This window comes from Prionailurus bengalensis, chromosome B1, assembly GCF_016509475.1.
Source record: "Prionailurus bengalensis isolate Pbe53 chromosome B1, Fcat_Pben_1.1_paternal_pri, whole genome shotgun sequence".
Taxonomy (NCBI): domain Eukaryota; kingdom Metazoa; phylum Chordata; class Mammalia; order Carnivora; family Felidae; genus Prionailurus; species Prionailurus bengalensis.
The window spans coordinates 153,861,708-153,888,881 of NC_057344.1; the positions used below are offsets into that span (position 1 = coordinate 153,861,708).

At 33.7% G+C, this 27,174-nt stretch overlaps 1 protein-coding gene across 1 annotated transcript in view; it reads left to right on the forward strand.

Annotated features, from left to right (window-relative positions):
- The first annotated feature begins 1,964 nt into the window (after window positions 1–1,964).
- Window positions 1,965–27,174, forward strand: part of TECRL (trans-2,3-enoyl-CoA reductase like) — a 99,633-nt gene continuing 74,423 nt past the window's right edge. The window contains exon 1 of the mRNA XM_043572583.1: window positions 1,965–2,286. Within this exon, the coding sequence (XP_043428518.1) occupies window positions 2,053–2,286 (234 nt within the window). The 5' untranslated portion in view covers window positions 1,965–2,052. The remainder of the gene's footprint in view (window positions 2,287–27,174) is intronic.

Below are 27,174 nucleotides of genomic sequence, written 5' to 3' on the forward strand. Positions count from 1 at the left end.
AGGAAAACCCACCTTTTATCTTTATTTATTTATTTATCATTTATTCATAACAGTATGGACTCATGGATATTTATAATGTTCTTTGAGTTAGAATCCATTATCATCAGCATTTATTTTCTCGCTTGTATTTTTCCAACTTTGGCAATGGGAGCTCTTTCAGTTCAACTCCTGTGTCCTTTAGACTACTCCTTTTTTAAAATAGAAACTATATCTGGAGTGACCTACAGGATGTTTAGTCATTTTAGTATAAGACGGTAGTTCACCTGAGCATGCTATTAACATCACCCCATTCTGCTACACCTTTAAGATACATTTACTGATTGTTTGTTTAATATATATTTATTGGGCACCTAATGTGTACCAGACACTGTGCTAGGCACTGTAGATAGATAGATTAAGGGATGAATGAGATCAGAAATATAACAAGGTGCTGATGATGCAGATCCTACAGAACTTCGCGGAGAACTTTGGAGTTTTTGCTACATAAAATAGAAAGACTCTGCAGTGTGTTGAGCAGATTATTGCAAGGTCTGCTTTTGCATAGAGCCTGATCAATCTAGCTGCTATATTAAAATGATAATAGATCGGCCAGTATTCACACAGAAAGACTAGTTTGGAAAAGCAACACAGGTGAGGTTGATGCTTTGAAGGTCGCTGTGGGATGGTGAGAAGACTGTGTTCTGGGTTTCTAATGGATTATATCTGAGCTGTGGGAGAAAAGGGATGAAGTGTTGTGCAACTTGGATGGTGAAATTGCACAACACGTGTGTATGTGTAACAGGCACACAAACATATATATATTTTTGTCTTCTCTGTGTTTAAAAGATTACATATTGAATGTAATGGTTGTCTAGAATATGAAAATGATAACTGCACAATGTGTAAGTGGATCTTCATTGCATAATGTTTGGTCACAATTAAAAATCATTTTGTTATTTTGTTTAATTATAACAGTAAATATTAGCCATATATATATATATATATATATATACACACACATATATATTCACTTCTCTATAATTCTGGCCACTTGACTCTTCATGTCTTCATTGTAAATAACATCTCAGAATATTTTCCTGTAATATCCCTTTGAATCAGTGACAATATATTTTGGATACTTTTCACTTGTTTCTTCACATATATAGGTATCCAAGTGCTTTGAGTCTTTTCAACAAACCCCTTTTTCCAGGTTGTTTAACATTCTTCATTGTTTATAATGATAGTATTTGAATTTGTCATAACTTAGTGCTGTGGTAAATGTAATGTTTAGTATTAATTTTTTATATAAATTCAAAGATTTGCCAATAACATATAATGTTTAGAAATGTTAAAATGAGATTTACTTATTTTTCCTTAAGTTATAAAATTGCTTTCTACGTATTCCAATCTCATGGATGATATTCCATCTTTCTATTCCCTGTACAGTGAAGAATTCATCCTTTTTGTAACATATATATGTTTATTTGTATATATAATTTATATTATATTGTGCTATATAACATTTAATATTTATATATTAAATATATATTTATATATTTATATTTATTTATATATATTTAAAACATGCCACAAATCTTTCTCTTAAGCAACACTTATAAAAAATTTTGTTATGTAATTATGTACTAGGTGTTTTTTAATTTATCTATAAGATATCCCTATGCTAATTTTAAATACATCTAAATGTGAATGTGTCAGTAATAATATATTTGTTTGAGGTGCATGCAGAATTCAGAGATAAAAACTCTATTCTTTTCTTGCTTTGGAATTTCAGATACTAGTGGCCATATTAAGAAGCAGAGATAAAAGGAGAAAGCAAGAAATAATTGGAATGCTGGTAAAGTAATCCTCTACACTGCAGCAATTTACAATAGTGTGTTATATATAGAAATAGATCAGTCATTGTTTTCAAGCCTGCTAAATAAAACTGAACTCTTGGAATGGCATGGCACTTGACCTTTCCTGGTTTCACCCGCAGTATTTAAACTGGTGCAAAGGGAACACACTGGCAAGTGTCTTCTGTTGACATGACAGATTCTCCTGGTAGTTCACACAATGTTCAAAAGGCACAAGTCCCTTGCTTCAGAACGCAAGAGAGAAATATTTTCCAGAGGAGCTACACGGTCCATCCTGAAGAATGACTTGAGAAACTTCCACTGTTTGTCGCATTTTGTGCTCTCAGCGGGCCCTCTAAAATCAATTCCAGTAGTGAAACATTCAAAAACTACGCACTTTGAGATTGAAGTACTTGATGCTCAAACAAGAAAGCAGATATGTATTGTGGATAAGGTAAGTTATATTTGTTCACTTAAATTTCTCTTATCTGAACCAAAGATTATTGGTCACTTGATTAAATGCTGACGAAGTTGTATCAAAACATAGTCCTGACTTTTAACGTTAGTTTTATGATGAGTAGGATACATACCTCATACATTATTTCAGTGGAAGATATTCATAGTCAGTTTAAATAGTAGCTAATTATTATGTCTGTTTTTTCTGTTAAGGTGGACCACTGTCAAGAGGTAAAATTTCCAGTGCTCAGCTTCTCAGCCTTCACAAGAAAATTTCCCTAGGTTTTTCTCTCTGTATACTTCATTACGTATTCAAATTATCATAGAGTTTATTAGTGTTCACAGAAAATAGCAAGCAAAAGGCGACAAACTTACTAAAAATGATATTTAGCATATGATACAGTCTAGTCATTTAAAAATTATTTAGAATTCATTGTCTTGAAAAATGAACATCTCACTTTTTATTGAAAGTTTACTTATTTCAAAATTACAGTGTTTAAATTCCTTTAAAAAAGTCTCGCTTAATATGTTAAACATTTTTATATTCACGTCAAAGATGTTTCATTCAGAAAAGATAAAATACATACTTCCTGGGTTAGAAAATTAACACATAAATATACGTGTACATCATGGATATACGTATGTGTATACAATATTTCATCCATTGTATGTTTTTCATTGGCTTGAAAGGTCACTAGTAGTTTAATTTATTGAGAAAGATTGATGTCTTTTACAACAATATATTTTCATTTATTTTGCTATACAGACATGTCAAATAAGCTTTTTTCTATTGTTCTAAAAATAAAATTCGGTCACTGATTTCATTTAACTATACTCCAGCTATGTTTCTGGGTAAGAGGGAGAGACAAAACTGTTCCTGCTTTTAATTGCAGAAGATCATACGTACTTTCTCACTTAGTAATTGTAAATCTATGACCAACCTATTAGCTAGTAACAGTAACTTTTATTTACATACGGAAATAAAAGATAAAGAACTTTACAAGTTCATAAAGTTCATGAGTGGAATGCAAGAGATTCAAAACTATTTGTATGGAATTCCAAATCACATTATTTTTCAATACTACCACTAGAGTCATATATAAATGAATATATATTGTGGTAATAGAATTTTAACATAAATTTCATGCATGTTGTAATTTACTTCTATTTTAATACCTCAATAAGGTTTTTGGGTTTTTTTTTTATATCATACAAGACTAAGACAAAACAAAACAAAAAATCACCCAGAGGTTACTGATGTTTGTATTATTTCACTCTTAAAAATTTAAAACTCACCAGAAAAATACAATTAAATTAAAGGAAAGAAGGTAGTGAATGGATACTGAATTGGTCAAGGATTTTCAAAGATCAAGATTCTAAAATAAGACTGGCTTTTGTGTCTTTTCTGACTTGTGTCTAAACCTTGATGCAAAATCCATCTCAGAGTAATGAGAAACCGCTAATGGGCTGCTAATTATTTTTTCCCATATATTTAAATTTTGATATTGAGATTGTATTTGCAGGTAAGACATGGGGGTTTACATTTTCAATTATTAATTAAATTGTGAAAAAAATTAAGCATGCAGAAAGCCAATATTCTTTAGAGATAAAGATTTGGTTTAGGAATTTTGGTTTAAAGGCAGACAGTCTCTCTGCTGTCTTGTTACCCCTCCTTTGTGGTCTATTCAATAAACTTCTATCTCCTTTAAAAAGAAAAGGAATTTTGGTATAGAAATTTCGCTTACATTTCAGTAATTCTTGTAATTGCACTACCAGTAGCAAACCTTTAGGGAAACTCAGTAGGCCACATACGGGATTATTTCTGGATTCCTCACCAGCCTTTATTGCACAATTAACACCAGATGATGTGGAAGTTAAAACATCCAAGTCTTTGACTTGTCAGTAAAACTGGATTTTGTTTTGTCTTGTTTTAGTTTGGTAGCTTGATAAATTGTCCCAACAATGCAAGACATTTAAAAGAAAAAAAAATCTGGATTAATTCACATGTTTTTGCTTCATGATTCCTAAAAGTTCAAATCTGTAAATATGAGAAAGATTGATTTTGTTTATTGTTCAGGATACTGTTTTGCCTACACAAAGTAACAGCTATCTTAGCAGTAAGGTCATGTTAAGTGCCTTTCATTGTACTTGGCTCTACTCAACATACTAAATAAGTATTGCTTATGACAGTCCCTATCTTTCAGTAAGCACTGTGTTACAAAGCAGTAAAGGTTAAAAGTCATGGACGTTGGAATTAAATATATTTGGACCAAATCCCTGCTGCATCAATCATATTTATCAAAGTGCAGAAAACTCTGACATGCTGATCACCAGGACCCTTATTTAGAAAATAGGTGAATAAAATTTGTATGTAAGCTTGGAATGAAAACTAAAAATAATATATGTAACAAATTTGTCATGATGCCTTGAACACAATATATAAACTAATATATATATATATATATATTAGTTTTAGTAATCACTTGGAGAGATGAATTTAATGTGTATAAATGTAAAAGAAAAAAAAAGTGATGAACCTTGTAATACTGGCAGAGTTTAAATTTGACTCCTTGATAATTGCCCATTGACATGATTTCTTATAATGCATAGATTAGATATAAATATTCAAATAGTTTGAGCAGAATATATGTATTTTAGTAATATATGCTGACCTCTAGTAGAAAGTTAGTTTTCATCTAGATACTATAATTTAAACTTCGATATAGACAATGTATCTACTAAAGATATTCATGAAACAAAAACATCAAAAGAATTCCTGGGGTTAAAGAAAATATACTGAGTCATGTTCTTTTACTTAATATCACATACACATGTACATGCACGCACACATACACACACACACATGCATGCATAGACACATGCCTGCATGCACACACACACACACACACCCAAACAAGCAAAAACCTCTTGCCTTCACTATCTTCTCCAGCTTCTGCTTTATTTCTATGATTACTTTCATCCTCTTCATATTGTCTATCCACATTTCTCTTTTCATTCGATCCTAAAACTACTCCATTTAGGCATTTGCCTCCATACCTTTTCAGTTTGATTTTGCCACAGCAAAAAACTCCTTGCTAAAATCCAAAGGTCAATTCTAATGCTTTATCTTAGCGTATCAGCAACATTTGCCACTGATAGGCACTTCTTCCTCTTTTGCTATATGAGTTCAGGATAATAGACATATTTAAAAAAAAAAAAACTTATTTCATTGCTTCTCCATTTTCTCTTGCTGCTTCTTCATCATCTGACTTACTAGGTGTGGACTGTCACCAACTCAGTCATTGAAACTTCTCCCAATATTTACTCATTTACCTTTTTGAATCTCATAGCTTCAAATATTATCTATTGATGACTTATATATAACTGTAGCTTATCTTTTTCTCCTCAACTGTCAATCCATTTATCTATGTATGCATACATCTCTGTATGTATCTCTATCATCTATCTATCTATCTATCATCTATCTATCTATCTATATTTACCTATGCATCTATCTATGTATCTAGTTATGTATCTACCCACCCATCTATCTGGATGTTTACTAGGAATCTCAAACTTAGTATATCTAAAATTGAACACTTGGTCTTACCTCAAAATTTTATCACAGAGTTTCCGAAGTCAATAAGTGGCAACTGCATCCTTCGAATACCTCAAGTCAAACACTTAGAGGCATCATAACTCATATCTTAATCTCATACCCCACATATAATCCATCGTCTCAGTGATACTTTCAAATATATCCAAACTGACAAATTTTCACCACCTCTACTGCTAGCGCTCCTAAATCTTTCCTCTGTTTCTGTTCTTAGCACTTTCAGTATATTCCTTACATAGTAACTAGAGCTATCAGGTCAGATCATAACATTTGCTTCATAAAACTAGTCAGTGTCTTATTTGGGTCCACTTAATTGTCACTTTTTCTTTGGGAGAATTTGCTGACTACTTATTTAAAGTGGTAAAATCTGCCAATATTCTCTATTACCCTATCCTGTTCTATTTCTTTACTACAAGTTATTACCATTTAATATACTGTTTATTTTCCCTTTTTTTCGTTTTGTTTATTATTTGGCGTACCCTGTTTTTCCACCTTTGCAAAATCAGGGATCTGGTTTTGTTTTGTTATCATTCCTGTATCTGCAACATTTAGAACAAATATAAGTGTTTAACCAAAATGTATTGAATAAATTATACCTGTTCAAAAGTTTTGTGGATTTCACAATGCACTCATATTTAGCAGTGATAGTTTTGGGGTGAAGGAGTAGGATATTTGAAAATACTTTTTACTGTTCTCTAAATCAAAATATCATTAAAATAAATATAAATATATTCACAGAGAAAGACATTTGATTAAACCATTTCACTAAATGCCCAAATTCTTCTGGGTTTTCTCCCCCCAGAAAGATGTATAGAATTTAACTTTGTATTAGTGTATAATTTACTGACCATCATATTCTGATTATAAAAAGCTAATAAGGTTTTTATAAGGCAGACAATACAGATGGGGCTATTTATTTAACTAATTTATTTATAACCCATATGTAAGTAAAATAATATGACTAATGTAGGATGAAAAGATGGAGAGCTGGTAGCTGAATTAAAATGTAAATATCATGCTTGTTTTTATTGGAACATAAAAAATATATAAAAAAATAATTTTTAAAACTTTAACAGTGAGTTATTTTCAGTTGCTCACTATCCCTGTCTCACTTCTATTTTGTAAAATGTCAAAAGCTTATCTAGTGATATATTGATGGTTCAAGAGCACAGCAAGAACTTTAAAAGCTAGGATTGATAAATGTTCCCAATATCATCCCATACTTTTCTCTTTAATCTTTTCTCCAAGGAACTTGACCTCAAGAGCCCTCTTTCTCCTATTATTTTATTTGCTTTATGTCAAAACTCTAAAAAGCATTTTAAAAACTACTTATAGGAGTGCACTTGTTGTGATGAGCACTGGGTGATGTATGGATTGTTGAATCACTATATTGCGCACCTGAAACTAATAGAACACTGTATGTATGTAAAAAAAAAGGCTGTATAAATAAAAGAAAGCACTCAGTAATTCTCCAATCCTTCTAATGATAAAAATATCAGTTTTAACCGGAAAATAGTAGAGGAGAATTATAGGGTAGATAGACTAACTAAAAACTTCACTTTTGATATTCTAGTTAGAAATTTTGAAAATACTTAATTTCTAATACTGTCATTTTTAATACTTTACCTTGGATGGCATGCAACTTAGCAAATATATGTCTCAATTCATTCATTTGCAAAATGAGAATGGCATCTGTCTTAAAATATCGTCATGGCAGCTTTCACAATTTCATGTGTATAGAAATGACAAGATCTTTTTCTTCCACTCCTCTCCTTCTTCCTCTCCCTTCTCTTTCTTCATCCTCTTTCCTCCTCTATCCTTCCCCTCTTCTTTCCATCCTTGTCCCCGTTTTCTTTCCTTCCACCTCAGTCCCCTTCCTCCCATTTCTTCTTAGAGCATGTTATAATTGAAAGGGTATGGGCTTTGAATTCACATGGAATAGAATTTTAATATGAATCTGATTGATTTTACGTTTCCTTGGACATAATCCAATATCTCTGCCCTTTATTATAATTTTCCGTAAAAGGATTTAGGTATTGTTATCCATCCGTTTATAAAGTAAGAACGGTGGTACAGAGATTTGAAATGAAGCACTTAGTGTGTTATTAGAATCAAGCTTTGAACTGGCCAATATTTGTTCTGGGCTTTGCTCTTAACTGCCATACACTACCACCTGACATATACTAATGACTTTCATTAGCCCAAATTCTCACGTTCTGTTTTCATTTCATGACTGGGACAGGACATCTGACTTCCCATACAGACAATATGTTTCAAGACAGAAATGCTATTTTCTTTTCATTTATGGTTTGTCTCTCTCTCTCTCTCTCTCTCTCTCTGTCTCTCTCTCTCTCTCCTTCTCTCTCTCTCTCCTTTCTCTCTCTCTCTCTCTATTTTTTCTTTCCCCTATGTTCATCTGTTTTGTTAGAGGTGCTATTTTTGAAGGATGTCTACTTCCCTTCCATTTGATACAAAAGAAAGTTCCAAAGTATTCTTCAGTTTTTTTATATACAGACATAAAATAACATTAATTAACATTCAAACCTAGAAATTAAAAATACCTTTGAAGTCTCTATAATAATAAATGAAGCAACAAACATGCACAAAGTGTTTAGATCATTAAAAATTAAGAAATTAAAATGGATTATTCCTCCACAAAGAGGGGATTAATGTAGTCATTTTCTGTGAGTCCTGAAGAGCCTCAATGCCTACTCCTCTCTTTGCATACACTTCAGAATTCCATAATATAACATGCACGTCTTATTTCATAGAATCAGTGTATTTGATATTAATATATTTTAAATCATCTGCCCTTAGATTTCTCTCAGAAAAAGTAGTCCTACCGTATTGAACAAATGCATACTGTCATGAGAAGAAATGTAGTGTAGAGGTTTATGCTCAGAAGTCAGACATACTTGTGTCTGCAGCTAGGCTTTGCAAATTATTAATATTTTATCATCTTAACATGTTACCTAACTACTCTGACTCTTGCTTTTCCATGTAAGGTAAATATCAAATCAAAATACAGTAAATATCTATCTTTCAGGAGTATCTAGGACTTTTATATTTGTGAAATGTGCAAAATATACCACCATGTACCACATTATTGGTTTTCTGTAAATTAAAGCTGTATTTTAGATAATGGAAGTATGTAAGTAATATTATTATTCCATTGGCACAGGAAAATAATTGAATTAATACTTTTTGGCTGTGACTATGACAATTTAGTCATTATATAGTAACAAATATAAACTATTATGTGTATTCCTTTAAATTATGTCTACATTTTTCCATTTTCTAAATATATCACCATGTAAGAAAACCATTTTTGTTTATGGGCAAGCTATAAAGAAGATGTCATTTTATCTTCTGTAAAATACGAGATGCAATGACACTCTTTTTAGAAGGTCAACATAGATGAATAAGTTTTAGAGGATGCATCTTGAAAAAAAAGAGTTGAAATTTACCAGATTCAGCGTTTCTCCAGCTCTATGTTTTGCCATCTTATAGTGACCATTTATTAACTCAATAGATATCTGTTAAGATATTTGTCTAGTTTTCTATTATATGTTTGAGATAATGCATTAACTCAAACAGATGCAATTCCTGTTCTCATAGATTCTATACTCTCCGGTGGAAGCCAAACACTGTACAAGTAATTTTAAGTGCAAAGATACCTACACAGTGAGGGGGGGGGGGGGGGGAATGGTAGTTTGGGATAGTAAACAAAGGGAGATAATCTGTGAAACAGCAGAATCTCCTTGGAGAAATTATGTTAATATGTGGCCCAGACAGTAGATAAGATGGAAGAGAAATAGGGGCATATGACAGATAAAGGAGGTAGAAAGAACAAGACTTGTTTGGTTGTGAAGAATGAAGGTTAGGGAGGATGCAAGTATGATGTTGAATTGCTGTTTAAACTACTGGGATCGTAAGAACAGTATAAGTTATTAAGTCCTTTATGTGTTTTTGTTTATTTGTTTGCTTGCTTTTCTTTCTTTTTCAAGTTTTTACTTGAATTCTAGTTAGTTAACATACAGTCTGATATTAGTTTCAGGTTTAGCATTGTTTGCTTTCTTATTTTTGGTGCAGACAAGTACAGAGGCAGGTAGGAAACAAGTACTCAGTTTTGCTCATTTTAAGTTAGAGATCTCCGTGAAATACCCAAGAAGAAATAACTAGTAGGCATTTGGGTGTGAAGATGTAGGACTCAGGAGAGTGGTCATGATTCAATATGTTGACTTGGGAATTAGAAATGTGTAGGTGATCTTTGAAGCCATTACAGTATAGAAGAGAAAATTTCAAAAGAACAATATAATGAATAAAGGAAAGAACCAACTATAGAGGCCTGAGGAATTCCAATATGTAAAGATGTTAAATAAAGGGAGGTTTGAAAAAGAAACTAAGAGAAGTTTCCAGAAGGACAGCAGAAAGGTAACTGCTTCATCACAGAAGCCTAAGACAGAATATTTGAGTGAGAAGGGAAAGATCAGTAGATGTGACTAAAAAGCACAAAGAAATACAATAAGTATCCCTTGAATTAAGTGGTATAATGCTCATGTTTAGTTTAATTAGATTGCTTTAGGTACAGTGATTTGGGGGGAAACCCAGTCTAGAATGGGGATGACAGTCAATGGGTAACAAGAAATTTGACTTTCCTAGAAAAGCGTTCTTTTATAGGCAGCAAAAGTCTTGAAAAACTTAAGTGTTTCAAACTCTTCATTCTTCAACTCTATGTTAACTCCTATGTAGTCCAATTCACATACTTTGGGTTACTGTTTACCCCTTCTTTATTACTCCATTTTTCATCAATCTATACTACTCACCAATCCCAAAATAATATTGTAATTTCCATTCCTTGAATTTGGGTAAAATTTGATCCCTCTGCCTAGAGTGTTCTGTTACAATCTTCTGTCTAATTCACAACCATTCCTCATGATCAAACTGAAATGACAACTTCTTTCTGTGCCACTTATGATCTATAAGCAGATGTGTTATTTGTCCCAGTAACAGTTGATTGAAATTTCCACTATAGAAGTTATATAGTCTAGTCATTGGAAATGAGCATTTGTAAGCTATCTTGACGACTTGAAAGAGTAATTTTGTGTTTGTTCAAACAAATAATTTTTTAAATGAAAATTGTAAATATTTCATCAGTATTTCATTTTTCTAGCAATTTTTTTTCATTGTATTTTACAAATGTATCATAGAATTTTTTTAAGAAGTGATGTTTTATCCTACATAGTTGGGAAGCATTGAACTAGAGGACATGGGAAAGACCTAAATGCTATTATACAATAAATATGCTTTGGATGCAAAATTAGTACATGTCATATCGAGGCTCCTCTTGGATTTTGTTCTAAAAGTGTAGGTTCTTTACAGGTAAGATAAAATAATAATGCTCAAATATTTGCATTGTAAATATAGAAGAAAAATTATAGCTGAAATGACATGCTTTTAGATCAGTGAAAGTGAATAATATGGGAGTTTAACACAAATTATATACTAAGGTGGCTAGGGAAACGATACTTTACCATCTGATAGAGGTTTAAGCATGAGGATGAGAAATAAAGCTAAAGTGACTGGAAAGAGGCACCCAAAAGGATTTTATTTATATATTTATATACAATTGTATTTATATAATGATTGTTTTATATATATATATATATATATACACACATATATATATTGTTATATGTGTATATATATATAACAATATATATGTATATATATATAACAATATATATATGTTTTATATATATATAGTTGTATATATATATATATAACAATATATATATGTTTTATATATATATATATATAGTTATATATATATAACAATCAATTAGCAAAGGTGGGCTAGAAAGAACATCCCAGGAAGAATTAACATACTAAAAGTATTACAATCTCAGATTTCAAGATATACTACATAGCTGCAGCAGTCAAAACAGTAAGGCAATGGCACAAACATAAACACAGATCAATGGAACAGAACAGAGATCCCAGAAATAAGCCTATGACAAAGGAGGCAAGAATGTACAATGAGGGAATGACAGTCTCTTCAATAAATGGTTCTGGAAAACTGAACAGCTGCATGCAGATTAATGAAACTGGACCACTTTCTCACACCATACACAGGAACAAACTCAAAATGGATTGAAGACCTAAATGTAAGACCTGAAAACATAAAACTCTTAGAAGAAAACATAAACAGTAAACTCTTGGACATTGGCCTTACCAATGTTTTTTTTTGGATCTGTCTGCTCAGGCAAGGGAAACAATTAGGACTATACCAAACTAAAAAGCTTTGGCAACTGCCAGAGTCCAGCTCCAGCAGGTCCAGGGGTTCCCGAAGGAAGAACGACGTTGGTGAAAATAAAACAAAACTAAAATAAAAAACTAGAAAATAAAAAACTAAAATAAAAAACTAAAACTAGAATAAAAATGGACACAGACAACAGCAGTGTGTTAAACTGGCTGACTTATTGTAGTGAACGTGACATTATATATGCTAGTGATTTCCTTGTAACATATGTCATCTATGTTTTTCTAACATTACCTAATTTTGAAAATGTTCTTATGTGTAAACAACCTTTAAGAAATAACATGGCGATTTTCCCCTAACTTTCCCGCATACCCTTTGATTATAGATTCATTTCTTGCACTATTCTATTATGCATCTGTGTTTATCTATAATCTACAAAGCATTTGCTTTGCTGTTCTTGTGAAAGGACCTCCATTTCTCAACACCTCAAGTGGAACAGTTACAAGGACATGACCTCCCAACCACACGGGGCCAGAAGAACAATGTGTTTGCCTCGGTCAGAGGTGCCAGGAAGGGGCTGAAAAGGCCTTAGAAACCCATGCCTCATACATTCTCAGAGACACAATGCACCTAGAAACCAATGAACCATTCTGTACCTTAACCGACTAGGTTCAGTCATCATCTGAAATCCCTCGGGGGGCCAGGTGGGGCTACGGGTTGAAGTCACCTGTGCCCAGAGATACACTCCTTAGTTGCCGGAGTGAGGCTTTCAAATCCTTATGTCTCTCCTTTGTTGGCCTCCTTTGCTGGCAAACGCATGAGGCTATCCTTCCTATTAGTAGAGGAGTCTCCATAGGGGATGGCAAGGGCTAAACGTAAGGCTGCACAATTTCTCGCGGAACCTTATTTTCTTCCCTAGTGGTTCTTTTCCCAGAGGGCCTGTCGAGGGCAATTCCCCAACAGACAATACCCCAGGTTGTTTTAAGGCCGAATTACCTAAAAGCGGGAGTGCAAGAAGCTTCCGTGTCGGTGGGCCACCTTGCAGTCACCAATCCGTCCACAGCCCAGGCTTTGCCACTTAGGCTGGGATAGCTCGGCTTCCAGCAGGCAACAAAACAAAAAGGCAACTTACTGAATGAAAGAAGATATATATAAATGATATATCAAAGAAAGGGTTAATATTCAAATACATAAAGAACTCCTACAATTCAATAACATAAAGCAAATAATCTGATTAAAATTGGTCAGAAGATCTTTTTCTCCCAAAGGAGCCATACAAATAGCCAACAAACACATGAAAATACGTTCAGCATCACTAATCATCAGAGAAATGAAAATCAAAATCACAATAAGGTATCACCTCAAACCAGTCAGAATGGTCAGTATCAAAAGGACAAGAAATAAGAAATGTTGGTGAGGATATGGAAAACGGGAAACCCTCATGCATTATTTGTGGGAATTTAAATTGGTGCACCCACTGTAGAAAGTAGAAATACCATACGATCCAGTAATTTTGCTATGGGGTATCTATCCAAAGAAAACAAAACACTAATTCACAAAAACAAATGATGTCCTATGTTTATTGTAGCATTATTTGCAATAGCCAAGATCAGGAAGTGTCCATGAATAGATGAATGGATAAGGATGTTGTATACACACGTACACACGTACACACACACACACACACACACACACACTGTAATAGTACTCAGCCATGAAAAAGAATGAAATCTTGGCATTTGCTGCAACAAGGATGAAGCTAGAGGGTATTATGCTGAGTGAAATAAGTGAGACAAAGATAAATGCCATGTGATTTCATTTATGAGAGGAATCTAAAAACAAAACAAAAGAAACAGAAACAGACTCATAAATTCAGAGAACAAATGTGGTTGTCACAGGGTAGGGGGATGGGCAAAACAGGTGAAGCAGATTACGATGTACAAACGTCTAGTTGTAAAATAAATAAGTCATAGGAATTAAAAGTACAGCATAGGAAATATAGTTAATAACATTATAGTATGTATGGTGACAGATAGTATTGATGCCTATTATGGTAATCATTTCATAATATATATAAATTGTCCAAATACTATGTTGTACACCAGAAACTAATATATATTGTATGTCAACTATACTTCAACTTATATATACATTACAAAACAATAGCATGAATGGTGTACAAAGAGCATCCCAGGAAGAAGAATTAGCATATTAAAGGCAAAGAAGCAGAACAGTAACAATAAGCCTTCTGGCCTACTGTAATTAAGTTCGTGATGTGATGTTGCAGAATGGAACAAACTGAGAATAGATAGTGTGGTTAGGACTGATGGTAGAGTCCCAGATGACTGCCTAGCATCTGGACTTTTTCTTTTCTTTCAGATCAGGGGGTAGTATTTGCCATTCAGCAAATTAAATCCGGTAACAATATGGAAGATAGAATGGGCAGTAGAGAGTCTGAAGACAGAGAGCTCCGTAAAACTGAGAAGCAAATCTCTTTTTAAGTTTATTTATTTAGAGGGAAAGAGAGAGCAGGTATGAACAAGCGAGCAGGGGAAGGTCAGAGAGGGAGAGAAAAAAAATCCCAAGCAGGTCCTGTGCTGTCAGCCCAGAGCCCAACACGTATGCTGGATACCAGGAACCATGAGATTATGACCTGAGCTGAAATCAGGAGGAGTTGGTCACTTAACGAACTGAGCCACCCAGGTGCCCCAAGAAGTAAATCTTTTGGGGAACTTACTCAGGACTGCCACATTTGGGAGGCAATGTAGTATCAAGGGCTCTGCTTAGGTTTTGAGGGTACTCAGCCACCCCTCACACTTAACAGCTTGTGACTTTGGGTGATGTCCTTATTTTCTTTTCCCTTAAATTTTATTGTGAGTTATCTCACTGGGGTCATCTGAACAAATACCATTGTCTACTAGGTTTTTCCGTAAGGAAATATCTATGGCACAGAGCCTTGAATAAGTAGAACATTGCTAAACAACTTGTAATCTACAAATGTAATAATAACATAAAATTTGGGGGAACCTGGGTGACTCAGTCGGTTAAGCGTTGGACTCTTGATTTTGGCTTAGGTCATGACCATGGTTCGTGAGTTTGAGCCCCACATGGGGCTTCAAGCTAACAGCACAGAATCTACCTGGGATTCTCTCCCTCTCTCTCTGCCCCTCCTCTGCTCACTCTCTGTCTCTCTCTCTCAAAATAAATAAACTTAAATTTTTTTTAAATAATAATCTAAAAATGTTTCACTTCATTTAAGTATGTTAAAAGCTACAAAATAAAGGAAGGTTTAACAAAATTTTCAAAATGTAATAAAAGTATTGAAGTTATTTTTTTTCTTTTGGTATGTGTATATAACTCATATTTGGAGAGTAAGTAAAATAATTCAAATAAAATATAAATCAAAGGACACATCTTAAGGACACCATGGAAACTTTAAGAAATATATATATATATATATACACATTTATTTCTAATTTAAACTTTACTGGACAACACCCTTTTTGTAACAAAGCAGAATAATTATGCAATAAATATACTGTAGCTCCTATCAAATGTGGTTACAGTCCATGTAGGTTAGAAAAAGGTACATATCCGGTACATTAGAATTGAATGTTGTATTAAAGGTAAAAGGAATATGATACTCCATTACTATTTCATTTCAGTTAAGTTTGGTTTAACAGGGATTTTGCTGTTTGAACGTGTAATGAATCAAGGCAATTTTCTGTATATAAACATGCTATGAATTGGGTGCCAGATGGTGAGCCAAGGTTCAACAACAGACCACAAGAGGTATGAAAATAGAGAAGTCTATCACCCACAGGTTCTGGAGTAAGTATCTACAGGCTTCAAGGAGCCACATGGGGAGGTGAGGGAAGACAGGGTACAGAGAAAGACAGGACCTAAGGCATATGCCTTTAATAGGGTCTGTGAGTAGAGTGCTAGGGGGTTCCTGGACTAAGGCCAAATTAGCCAATTCAAACCAAAAGAGGGGGATTTTGGTAAGCCCCAAGGAAGCCTTATCTTAGGGGCACATAAAGAGAAGCCATTGGGAAACAGGGGAAACCACTGGTCCGAAGGGCTGCCGTAAAGTCATATCAGAGTGCATATTTACTTAGGACTATGAGGGCTGCTATCTTGGGCAGGTCCTTGTCTGAGGGGCTAATGTCAGGTTAAGGTCATTGCAGGCTGCTTGGTCAAACAAAACAGACGGCAGAACAGCAATATCATGAAGTAGCTTAGCTAAACTCTTGATAAAACCTGCAGATGAACATAGTGTATTAGTTCTTATGAAGTTCACGATGAAGGAATTCTTAGTCTTTTCATGATCTAACAGTTCAAACAAACAAAAAAAAATAAAGATTATGCTTACATAATGTGTTTCTGGGAAATAATTTTGGTTTGGTATTTGGTATGCTTCTCTTTGATTTTTTTTAGGAAATTATATTTTAGGCATATACCTTGTCCAGATTAACATTTTACTGTTACTTTTGGGTAGCCTGATAAAGAGCTATTAAAATCATCACATATCTCGTTGCTGTGATCTTAACGTTACTTAAGTGTAACATATTTTTCATCACTCTTTTTATAGGCCTTCCCACTCAGAATTATCTAGTAACAACCCTCTTTCTTGTACTATTACTCATAACATTAGTATTTAACAAATGAGCGGTAATTTAAGGCAACATTGAGAAATAAACATTCCACTTTTTGTTTTGTTTTTTAATTATCTAAAGGCTTCAGGGAAAGAAGTCTGAAGGTGCAATATCACAGATAGTGAAAACTGATACTGATATCATATAAAGCCTTTTAATATCCTCACAACACAAATTTGTGGGCACACATTTTTGCTTCTTAACAACACAGAATATAGCTGTGATGAAATTTATATTTTTGCTAGAATCAGTGCAATGACAGAATGTAAGTTCCATGCAGTCCCAAATTATATTATAAAAAGTCAGTAATCTTAGATTTATGTATGTTTATAGATTTATGTATGTGTCTTACCTTCTGCTGTGAAAACTATGCTGTTTGCTTGGCTACATGATCAGAGCTCAAAGGTTTGGAGAGGCAACCATTGTTTGAAGGTGATAGTACTCTTAAACTGTGTTCAATTGATCATTACATTCCTATAAGAATATCTTACAAGGACATTATCCTAGAACATCATCTGCCTTTCTCTTCCCTCCCTCCTTCTTTCTTTCCTTCCTTCCTTCCTTCCTGTTTTTGTTGTTTTTCATATACGTTGAGGAATATCGATCTTCCACTGTAATGAACCCTAGGAACGCCAGCTTGAAAAACAAATCAAACCAAACAAAATATGTTCCTTCCTCTTCAGACATTCGCTATAATTTGATGGATAATCACATGTAAATAGTCCAACACAAGATAATATGATACAAGCCAAAACAGAGGAATGAACAAGGTGCTGACTGAGTCCAAGGGGATGATGTTCTTTTTTACTGCAGAAATTGAGAGAGGCTTTAGAAACCTCCTCCAGTTATAAACAGACCTGGCACACTGACGGATCATCCTGAGGATATCTCTAACAGTAAAGGGCAATCTCCTAAAGTAGAAATTATCTCTTCTAAATGCCTTATATCCTCAGCTTTTCAGGCTTTAACAGAAGGCATATGGCTATAGAGACACCTCTAGAGAATTTAAGAAGGAAGGCAAAGATGAATTCTCTACTCACTTAACAGTTTTCAAATGTGCAAACTTTTCGGGTTTCGTAACATTAGTATGTTATATTTTATTAGTGGATTTTTAAACTGACAGTCATCAAATAATTTCCAATCCCCAGTGATCTACTGGGATTCAACTAAGTAACCTGAACCCACCGGTCACCACATAAAGCCTATGAATGTCACACTCATTTATTTTCCTATAAGAAGTTAGTTCCCTTTTAGAAAGATTTATTGTAAACTGCCTACTACATCTACATAGAATATTTTATTTGAGAACTGATCTTACTCTTAAGTCAAGAATGTTGTACCTCTGCCTTCTTATAAACTCATCATTTTAACATCATTTTGGGTGAGGTGTAAATTATCATCTGTCTTTTTTCTTACTGCAGTTTAACTTTTCTTATCACACATTTTCACTGCTTCCAAAATAAACATTTAATATTACTTCATGTTTGGGTGGTTCTGACTTTGCAATTACTGGTTATTTGATTTCTTAAAAATAAAAATGTAATGTAATTATTCATTTCTTTTAGGAAAACATATGATGAATTATTGGCTATGCAACTGAGTTTGTCGATACTGGTCTGTGCACCTTTGAATAATATTTTTATTATCTGCTTCTCATTAACTTTATTTAATAAAATCCATTTATAACCTGAACTTAATTTCATAAGGACTTTAACATAGAATCCTGAGACATTCAGATGAATGCTACTTCTTTGGAACAGATAGGAAAATTCCAAAAAGCTTTCACTCTAAAATTCCTGAGAAACTGATTTTGCCTTAAGTTCTATTTCATGCAGAATTCTTTTAACTAGACATTATAAGAAGAACACAAACAGCAAGAACAGCCACAAACATTGAGCTCTTGACTATAAAAAATAAAATCTGCTTCATTTCAAAATGGGAAGAACAAATCAGGTGGGTTTTCTTTTTACAACTATAAAAAATAGATCCATAAATGTACTTATTTGTTTTTACTTTCAATCAGCATTTCTGGCATTACCCTGACATACTATCTTTGTAAGCCTTTGTTGGTAATAGAATTCCTATGACTTAATGGCCCACGTATGTCATAATTTAAGTATGTAGGTACAATTTCACTAAAATTCCTAATTTTTTAGGCTATTTCTTTTTGGGTCTGTATTGTGCGTTATAGACAGAAACCTGGACTAACCACTTAGCTTTGCTTCTGCACACAATGACATGATACCCCTTCTGCCAGATTACATCTCTTCTAATTACCCACATCATCCACCATCACATTCATCCTAAGAGGAAGGACCAACACGTGGAGTCCTATCATACATAATGCATGGGTGACAGAATGTGTTATTTTTTCAGATGCGCCCCTGCTGTTGCCTCATGGTTATTCATTTGGGAGACTGAAGACACCACACTCAGCAAGTGATTGCAAGATGATCGAAGTGTCTCTATCAGTAGAGAATTCATGTGTGGAGCTAATTATTTAATGAGCTGACAGTGAAAGTTTCGCCTTAACACAGTTTATCATTCTGCTTCAATTCTCTAAAATTTCTCCCTATTTGTACTACATTCAAGTAATCAGCAAAACCATTTTATTCTATACATAATATATCCCCTCTCTGAACTTTACCATCCTACTTCAAATCGTCATCGCTTCTAACATACAGACTGATCGACAGATACACAATATATGATACACAATATATGTAGCAAAACAGTAAATATAGTATAATTTGTATCACCTGTAATTATAGCCCATACATGTTCCACAGTATCACCAGATACTGGATTTGGAATTTGTTATTATAGATGAAATCATTTTATTTTTGCGTTATCATTTTGTCACCTAGAGTCTGTTAAATTTACAGAAACCAGATCGATTCTTCTAAGAGTTACATCATGTCACTCCTCTGATGAAAACCCTCCAACAGCTACATATATCACTCAGAACAAAATCCAAGCTACTCTTCCATATTCTAAAAGGTTATTCATTATCTTCCCACTCTCATCTCTCTCTCTGGTCATGCCTTTAACCAAGCTGTCCCTAACTCATTCTGCTCCAAACACATTGGCCTACTTGCTGTTTCTCAAATAATCTTGATATAGTGATCCCTCAGGGTCTGTGTCTTTGATGTTACCTCTGTCTGAAAGAATCTTCTTCAATCTATCTGCATAGTTTGCTTTGTAGCTTAAGCCTTTGCTCATAACTTTACCTGCCTATCAGGATCATGTTTCTTCTTTCCATCATTCTGATCTCTTACCTCTTTTATGTTTTTCTTAGAACTTATCACCCTCAATGTATGACATATGTATTTCTTAATTGTCTGTCTCATTTCTTGAAAATTGGTTACAATTAAATATTAGTTCAGTGTGTGCCATTATGCCATAGTATTTTAGAAAGCATATTCAGGTGTAAGACTGCATAAATTTAACCCCTGCATACATTTAACATTTGCTTCTTATTGGCTGTGTGACAGGACACAGATCTTTTTTTCTTAATTTTTTTAATGCTTATTTATTTTTGAGAGAGTGAGAAAGACAGAGCACAAGCGGAGTAGGGGTAGAGAAAACAGAGAAAACAGAGAAAAACAGAATTTGAAGCAGGCTCCAGGCTCTGAGCTGTCATGACCGAGCCCAACACTGGGCTTGAACTCATGAGCCATGATATCATGACCTGAGCTGAAGTAGGTTGCTTAACCAACTGAGCCATCCAGGGGCTCCTAGAACACAGATCTCTTAACATTTGAGTGCATCAGTCTCCTCTCTGTCAAATGGGGATAATGGTACCTTACTCTGGGTTGTTAGGAATTTAAATGAGCAACTGTTTAGAAAAGTACCCAGTACATATAAGACACTATGTAAATGCTAGCTATTATTTTAACACAGAACTAGAGAAAGAGAAAGAGAGAGAGGTAGTTTTTTCACTCTAACACACACAAAGGTTACTGGTGCATAGTTGGTGCTCAATTAATATTTTTTTAAATGAAACAGCAAACTCCACACATATTTACCATATCATATTTGTTGTTAGCTTGGATCCTTTCTTTATTGCATTTTGTATTTCATGTTAATAAAATACAAATATGATTTGTATTTGTATAATGGATAATAATTGACTTGTTTTTAATTAACAATAATAAATATCTAAGCTGTAATGCTTGGAATAAATATTATAAACTGCAATACATGATAGTGAACATTTTGTCAAGTTTTTTTTTAACCCATATTAGTTAATTTATCAGTTGTATAGCTTTTGAAAGATGTCCATATTTCATGACCACAGTTTCCTAATTTTTTAGAAAGTCTGTGTCAGGGTACCTGGGAGCCTCAGGGGTTTGACTATCCAACTCTTGATTTCAGCTCAGGTCATGATTTCACAATTCTTGGGATGCGGGCGGCTCTGCACTAACAGTGCACGGGGGGATGGGGGACCTGCTTTAGATTCTCTCTCTCTCTCTCTCTCTCTCTGCCCCTGGTTACATGCATGTGTACACACTCTCTCTAAAAAAAAAAAAAAATTCTCAGTGTCATTACTTCATAAGATTGTTTACAATGTTCCGGTGCCTCCCTGTATAGACCTTAAAGTAGTACCTACAATGGCGAATACTCATTACATTTTCCTCCAGCCCCTACCTTCACCTTTTCTATCTGCCTCCACTATGTGGTGTACCATGGTAAACAATGAGGTTTGAACTGGGCTATTTGCACTCAAAGTCCATTCTTGTACACTTGTTAGCGGTGTCACCCAGACAAATTACTTAACCACTTGGAGTCACAGTTTTCTTATATGTAAAATGAAAATAATAGTATTATATCTAAAGCCATAAAGATGGTGTGTGATTTAAATTATTGAAGAAAGGTAAAGGTCTTGGAATTGTGTTGAACTCTAATTGAGCATTCACTGATGTTACTTATGATGGCTAGCATTATTCCTAATGGTTTTCAAAGTTGTTTCTCCATTACATATGAATTTAAAACAAAAATGAGATAAAAGATTTAATTACAATATAGCACTAGCTGGCAAACACACTTCAGTGATGAAAAATGGTAATTTATATCAAAGTAATAGGGGATAGAATAACAAATAGTATATAGGAAATTGAAATTGACCTAAATTCTAGGTTTCAATAACATTCAGTTTCTTTGAGGTCCATAGTAGGACACTTTACGTCCAGGAGAGAAGTGGTACAACTACTACCCATATCATACTTTTTATCCCAGTTTCCTAGTGGATTTAATGATAACATTTTGTGTACAGTTAAAATTGTCTTCATTGTGATTATAAATTATATGGTTGCCTTTTCTGCATTTAAGCCTGTGAGAAAAGTATGCTCTAAAAGCCTATATCCTGCACGACTACTTTTGAAAGAAATTGATAAAAGTTATTTTTAAAAAAATACTAGCTCTACAGTAATGGGGACAATGATGTTGTTAGAATCTGCCTTGGAAATAAGCAATGTTCCATATGATGTTGGCTTCATCAGTGTAGATCCCAGAGTGAGGAAAATGCACAGTAGACCCATCAGCCGGTCATAGTTGCCACTTTATACCATGAGGAACAGCGGCTAAGCTGCCTGCCATATTCAGTGGAAGAGAAATTTTGATTATTCTCTGCAGCCATGATTTTATGGACACTAGACACAGCGTGGCACATTGGTGATGGAGGTAATTTTATAATTCACATAACAAAATAGCTAATATTCTATGACAGTGTTAAATCACTATATTGTATACCTGAAGCTAATATAACACTGTATATTGACTAACTAGAATTAAGAAAAAAAGAAAAAAAAAACAAAAAAATTGAAAAAGAAACAAAATAGTTGATCTTACATTGATTTAACATCTCATGATATGACTATTTTTATTTCTTTCATATGCCCAGAAAACCAATGTCTTGGTCAAGTATAGAAAGTATAGACCTTATGTGAAGAAGAGAAACTAAAATTATATTTCAAATCCTACCCCCCTTTCCCCCACACACTAAAGGGACCTGTATTTTCCAACTACTATTATATTTACAGATATATGCAATACTATTTGAAATCTGTAATATATAACATATCTACATTTCTATATCTATACCTATCTATCAAGAGGGTAGATAGATACATGAGGACACAGTGTGTGTATTTTGAATGTAAGGGACAGAGGACCAAATATTTGATGACCAGAAAGGTAAACTCTGGTAAATGTTAGTGTTGTTTATTAAGAACTTTGGCTCATTCTCAACACAGGAAATAGGTAAAATTAAATTTACCTACTTCTTTGAAGTAACTTATTTCTGCTGTGAAATGAAGGTGAAAGGCATGCATTTATTTCCTGAGGGAAGCTTTCAGAACATAATCTAATTTCACCACTTTTTTTTTTTTTAACTTCTGCCTTGGAAATAAGCAATGTTCCGTATGATGTCAGCTTTGTCAGTGTAGATCCCAGAGAGAGGAAAGTGCACAGTGGATCTATCAGCCGGTCTGTAATATACTGTGGTGTGTGTGAAAAATAAGCATGTGTTGTTCTAAACCACTATTTGTGGTGCAACCTATTTTGAAAGTATGTTCAATTACACTTGAATTAAAATGAGTAAATCTTTTTAAAAAGGTAATTTAAATAATAGAAATCATTTCTTGATTTTGTCAGTTCTTTATTAAAGGTCCTTTTATCATTAGAAAAACTTACAACAAAGATAAAGATTTTCTATGTCATTGTCATTTTTTTTCCTCTTCCACTTAAAGCTGTAAGGCGGGACTATATCAAACTTAGGGAAATCATCAACAAAATAAAAAGGCAATAAAGGGAATGGGAGAAAACATTTGCAAACCACATATCCAATAAGGGGTTTATATACAAAATATACAAGGAGTTCATACCACTCAAGGCAAAAGAACAAATAACCCGATATAAAAATGGGCAAAGCAGTTAAAAACAGGTATTTTTTTCCAAAGAAAACATATACATTGTCGACAGTCACATGAAAAGATGCCCATCATCACTAATTATCAGGCAAATGCAAATTAAAATCACAATGAGATATCACCTTGGAACTGTTAAAATGGCTATTCACAAACACAAAAGATAATAAGAGTTGGCCAGGATGTGGAGTGAAGGGAACCCTGAACCCTGTATGTATATATGATATAATGAAATATTTTCTACCAACCAAAAAAAGAAATTTTGTGATTTACAATGACATGGATAAAGCTGGAGGGCATTATGCTAAGTTAAATAAGCCAGACAGAGAAAGACAAATACTGTACGGCATTATTTATATATGGAATTTTAATTTTTTTAACGTTTATTTATTTTTGAGACAGAGAGACAGAGCATGAATGGGGGAGGGTCAGAGAGAGAGGGAGACACAGAATCCAAAACAGGCTCCAGGCTCTGAGCGGTCAGCACAGAGCCCGACGCGGGGCTGGAACTCATGGACCGCGAGATCATGACCTGAGCTGAAGTCGGCCGCTTAACCGATTGAGCCACCCAGGTGCCCCTATATATGGAATTTTAAAAAGTGAACTCATAGAACAGAGAGTAGAAAAGCTCTTGCCAGGAGCTGGGGCGACAGGTAGGGGAAATAAGGACAGATTGGTAAAAGGGTACAAAATTTCAGTTATACAATGAATAAAGTCAGAGAATCTTTTATATAACCTGAGGAATATAGCTGATGACCCCGTATCATGTAATTGAAATTAGCTAAGAGAGTAGAACTTAAATGTCCTCAGTAAAACAAAAAAAAGTAAGCTGATACATGTGTTAATTATCTCAGTGGGGGTAATTCTTTAACAGTGTACAAGTATATCAAATCATTTCGTGGTACATTTTATCTTACCATTTAATCTGTCAATTATACCTCAATACAGCTGAAAATTTTTAAATTAAAAATTGTATTTTAGTTACAATCTGAAGATTACTTATTAGTAAAATAATATTTGTTTACTCTGAAAACTCCCTGTCCACTCTGAGTAAAATATATGAAATATATGCAAGTACCTATTCCATTGACTAATGTAAAACCTTCTAATGGAAATGCTTAGAGGCATATTTTGCACTTTCCTGAATTAACCAATCTAAAAATTGATTCTTTAGGCTAGTATTTTTTCTTATGTCTCAAAAACCAGGGATGGAAAGCTCATGCCATTTAGCTACCCTGCACTAGATATCATGTGTGTGTGTGTGTGTGTGTGTGTGTGTATTTTCATGCCTCAGCATCTATTCATTTCGATTCAGTTTATCTTTTATTCTGTTTTTCTGTGTCTTTACCGTTGGACACATTTCTTTTCTAAACAAAGTTTACTGACAAATTTTGGTTTGCACATTTCAATTACAGTCAAATGAATTTCAAAGAGGTTGTTGTTTTTCCTTCTCCCTTAATTTTCATTCTTTAAGCAGGATAAACAGTATTCTGAAGACATCTGTTCATTTCAAGGAGTTCCTGAGAAAGTAGCTGAAATATAGTTCTAAAAAGTAGCAATAGTACAAAAATAGGTTTTTTTTTGTGTGTGAAATAATGCAGTATCTTTGTAGGGGGCAAATTCAAACAAATCCTAGATTTCACTTGAACCTGAAAAGCTTTTTCCAACTAAATCCATCAATTTAAATTGTTGGATAAAGGATAATGACCCAAAACTCAATCATGATCACTTGAAATTTAGAAATAAATATTTCATTCAACTAACAAACACCATTTACCTTGTCTACTTAACATTTTAAGATTAATTTTCTCTAATGAGAGAGAAACATTAATGAAGGGAATTTCAGGATTTCAGATGTCGGAATACTTATGTGTCCCATCTGCACAATCAATTGTGATTTATAAAAGGAATAAATTATTGTGATGATAGTTCATCCTTTTTAAGAGGTATTAAAACTGGCTAAAAAGTAGAAGATATTATGAATAAACTTCCTGATGGAGCTACAGAGACATCAGTTTTAGTAATCAGAAAGTCTTATATGCTCTGTTAATTATCATCTTATCCTCTCTTTGTGCTCCGAGTGCAGCTGAAGGACTGGAAGAGTTGATCAAACACAGTCTTGTGGCTAATTGAGCATTGCTGTCTGGATCATTTAATAGTTAATTATTTTTTTTTCTTCTGTATTTGACTAAAATTGCTCCATATAGGGCAGTTCTCAAAGATTTATTCAAAATCAGCATTTTTCTAACATGTGAAAGTCAAATGTAATTTTTAAAATTGAAAAGTAAATTACAAACTTGGTTAAAAGCTTGCAAAAAAATCCATTTCCACATGTAGGTTTCCTTCAGGAGAATATCATTTTAGTCTTGAAAATTTGCAAATTCAGAGAAAAAAATGCACATATCAAATTAGATTTTTACTTAAGTGATTATACTTGAAGGAAAGCATAGAAGTTTCCACGGAAATCTACTTGAGAAAGATTTCATACCGAATTAAAAACCTTCTGTTTGGGGGACACCTGGTTGGCTCAATTGGTTGAGCCTCTGACTCTTGGTTTCAGCTCAGGTCATGATCTCACAGTTTCCTGTGTTTGAGCCCAGAGTCAGGCTTTGTGCTAGCACAGCCTGCTTGGGATTCTCTCTCTCTCTCTCTCTCTCTCTCTCTCTCTCTGTCCCTCCCCTGTTTACCCTATCTCTGTCTTTCTCAAAATAAATAAATAAACTAAAAAAAATCTGTTTCTATATGACTTTATACTCACAGCTTTATTTTTTATTTCAACAAAAGTGGCTTAAACTTTACTGTATGCTATCTGGTGCACGAAATGTTGAAACAGACTAAAATAACACCGGGTCATTCTCTTCAAGGATGTGATTGTCGGAACAATCAGCCTGTAAACACAAGATCATAAGCCTTCATAAAGTGATAGCAGAGCAACAGCAAACTCTAATTGAGGAGCTATTGATCATGAAAATTATTTGTTTTTCCTTATTAGACAGCCCTTGAAATGTGTGGTGGACAAGTATTAGTTACTCTAGAAAATAGTATGCGGATTTTAGGCATCCTTATCAGAGGAACCCAGGAAGCTGTGAGATAAAACAATGAACAATGTTAAAACAAAGCTCCATGTTTTATAAAATGTAATTCAAATATAAAAGTTAAATTATCAAAATTAAAATGAAATATGATATATTCACGTGTATATTCATTGCCCTCTCTAAAAACTGGTTTACAAATATTTTCTATTATCTTCCAAGCAAGACCGGTATTATAAAATATTTGAAATGTTCATACAAACAGCTTCTGGAAGGGCTTTTGTTATATATAGCATATCCAAAATGGGGATTACTATCATCATTCAGTGATTAAATCTTAGAACTTTTTTATTTCGTGGATCATATACGTAGAAGAAATCAGAAAAAAAATTTCT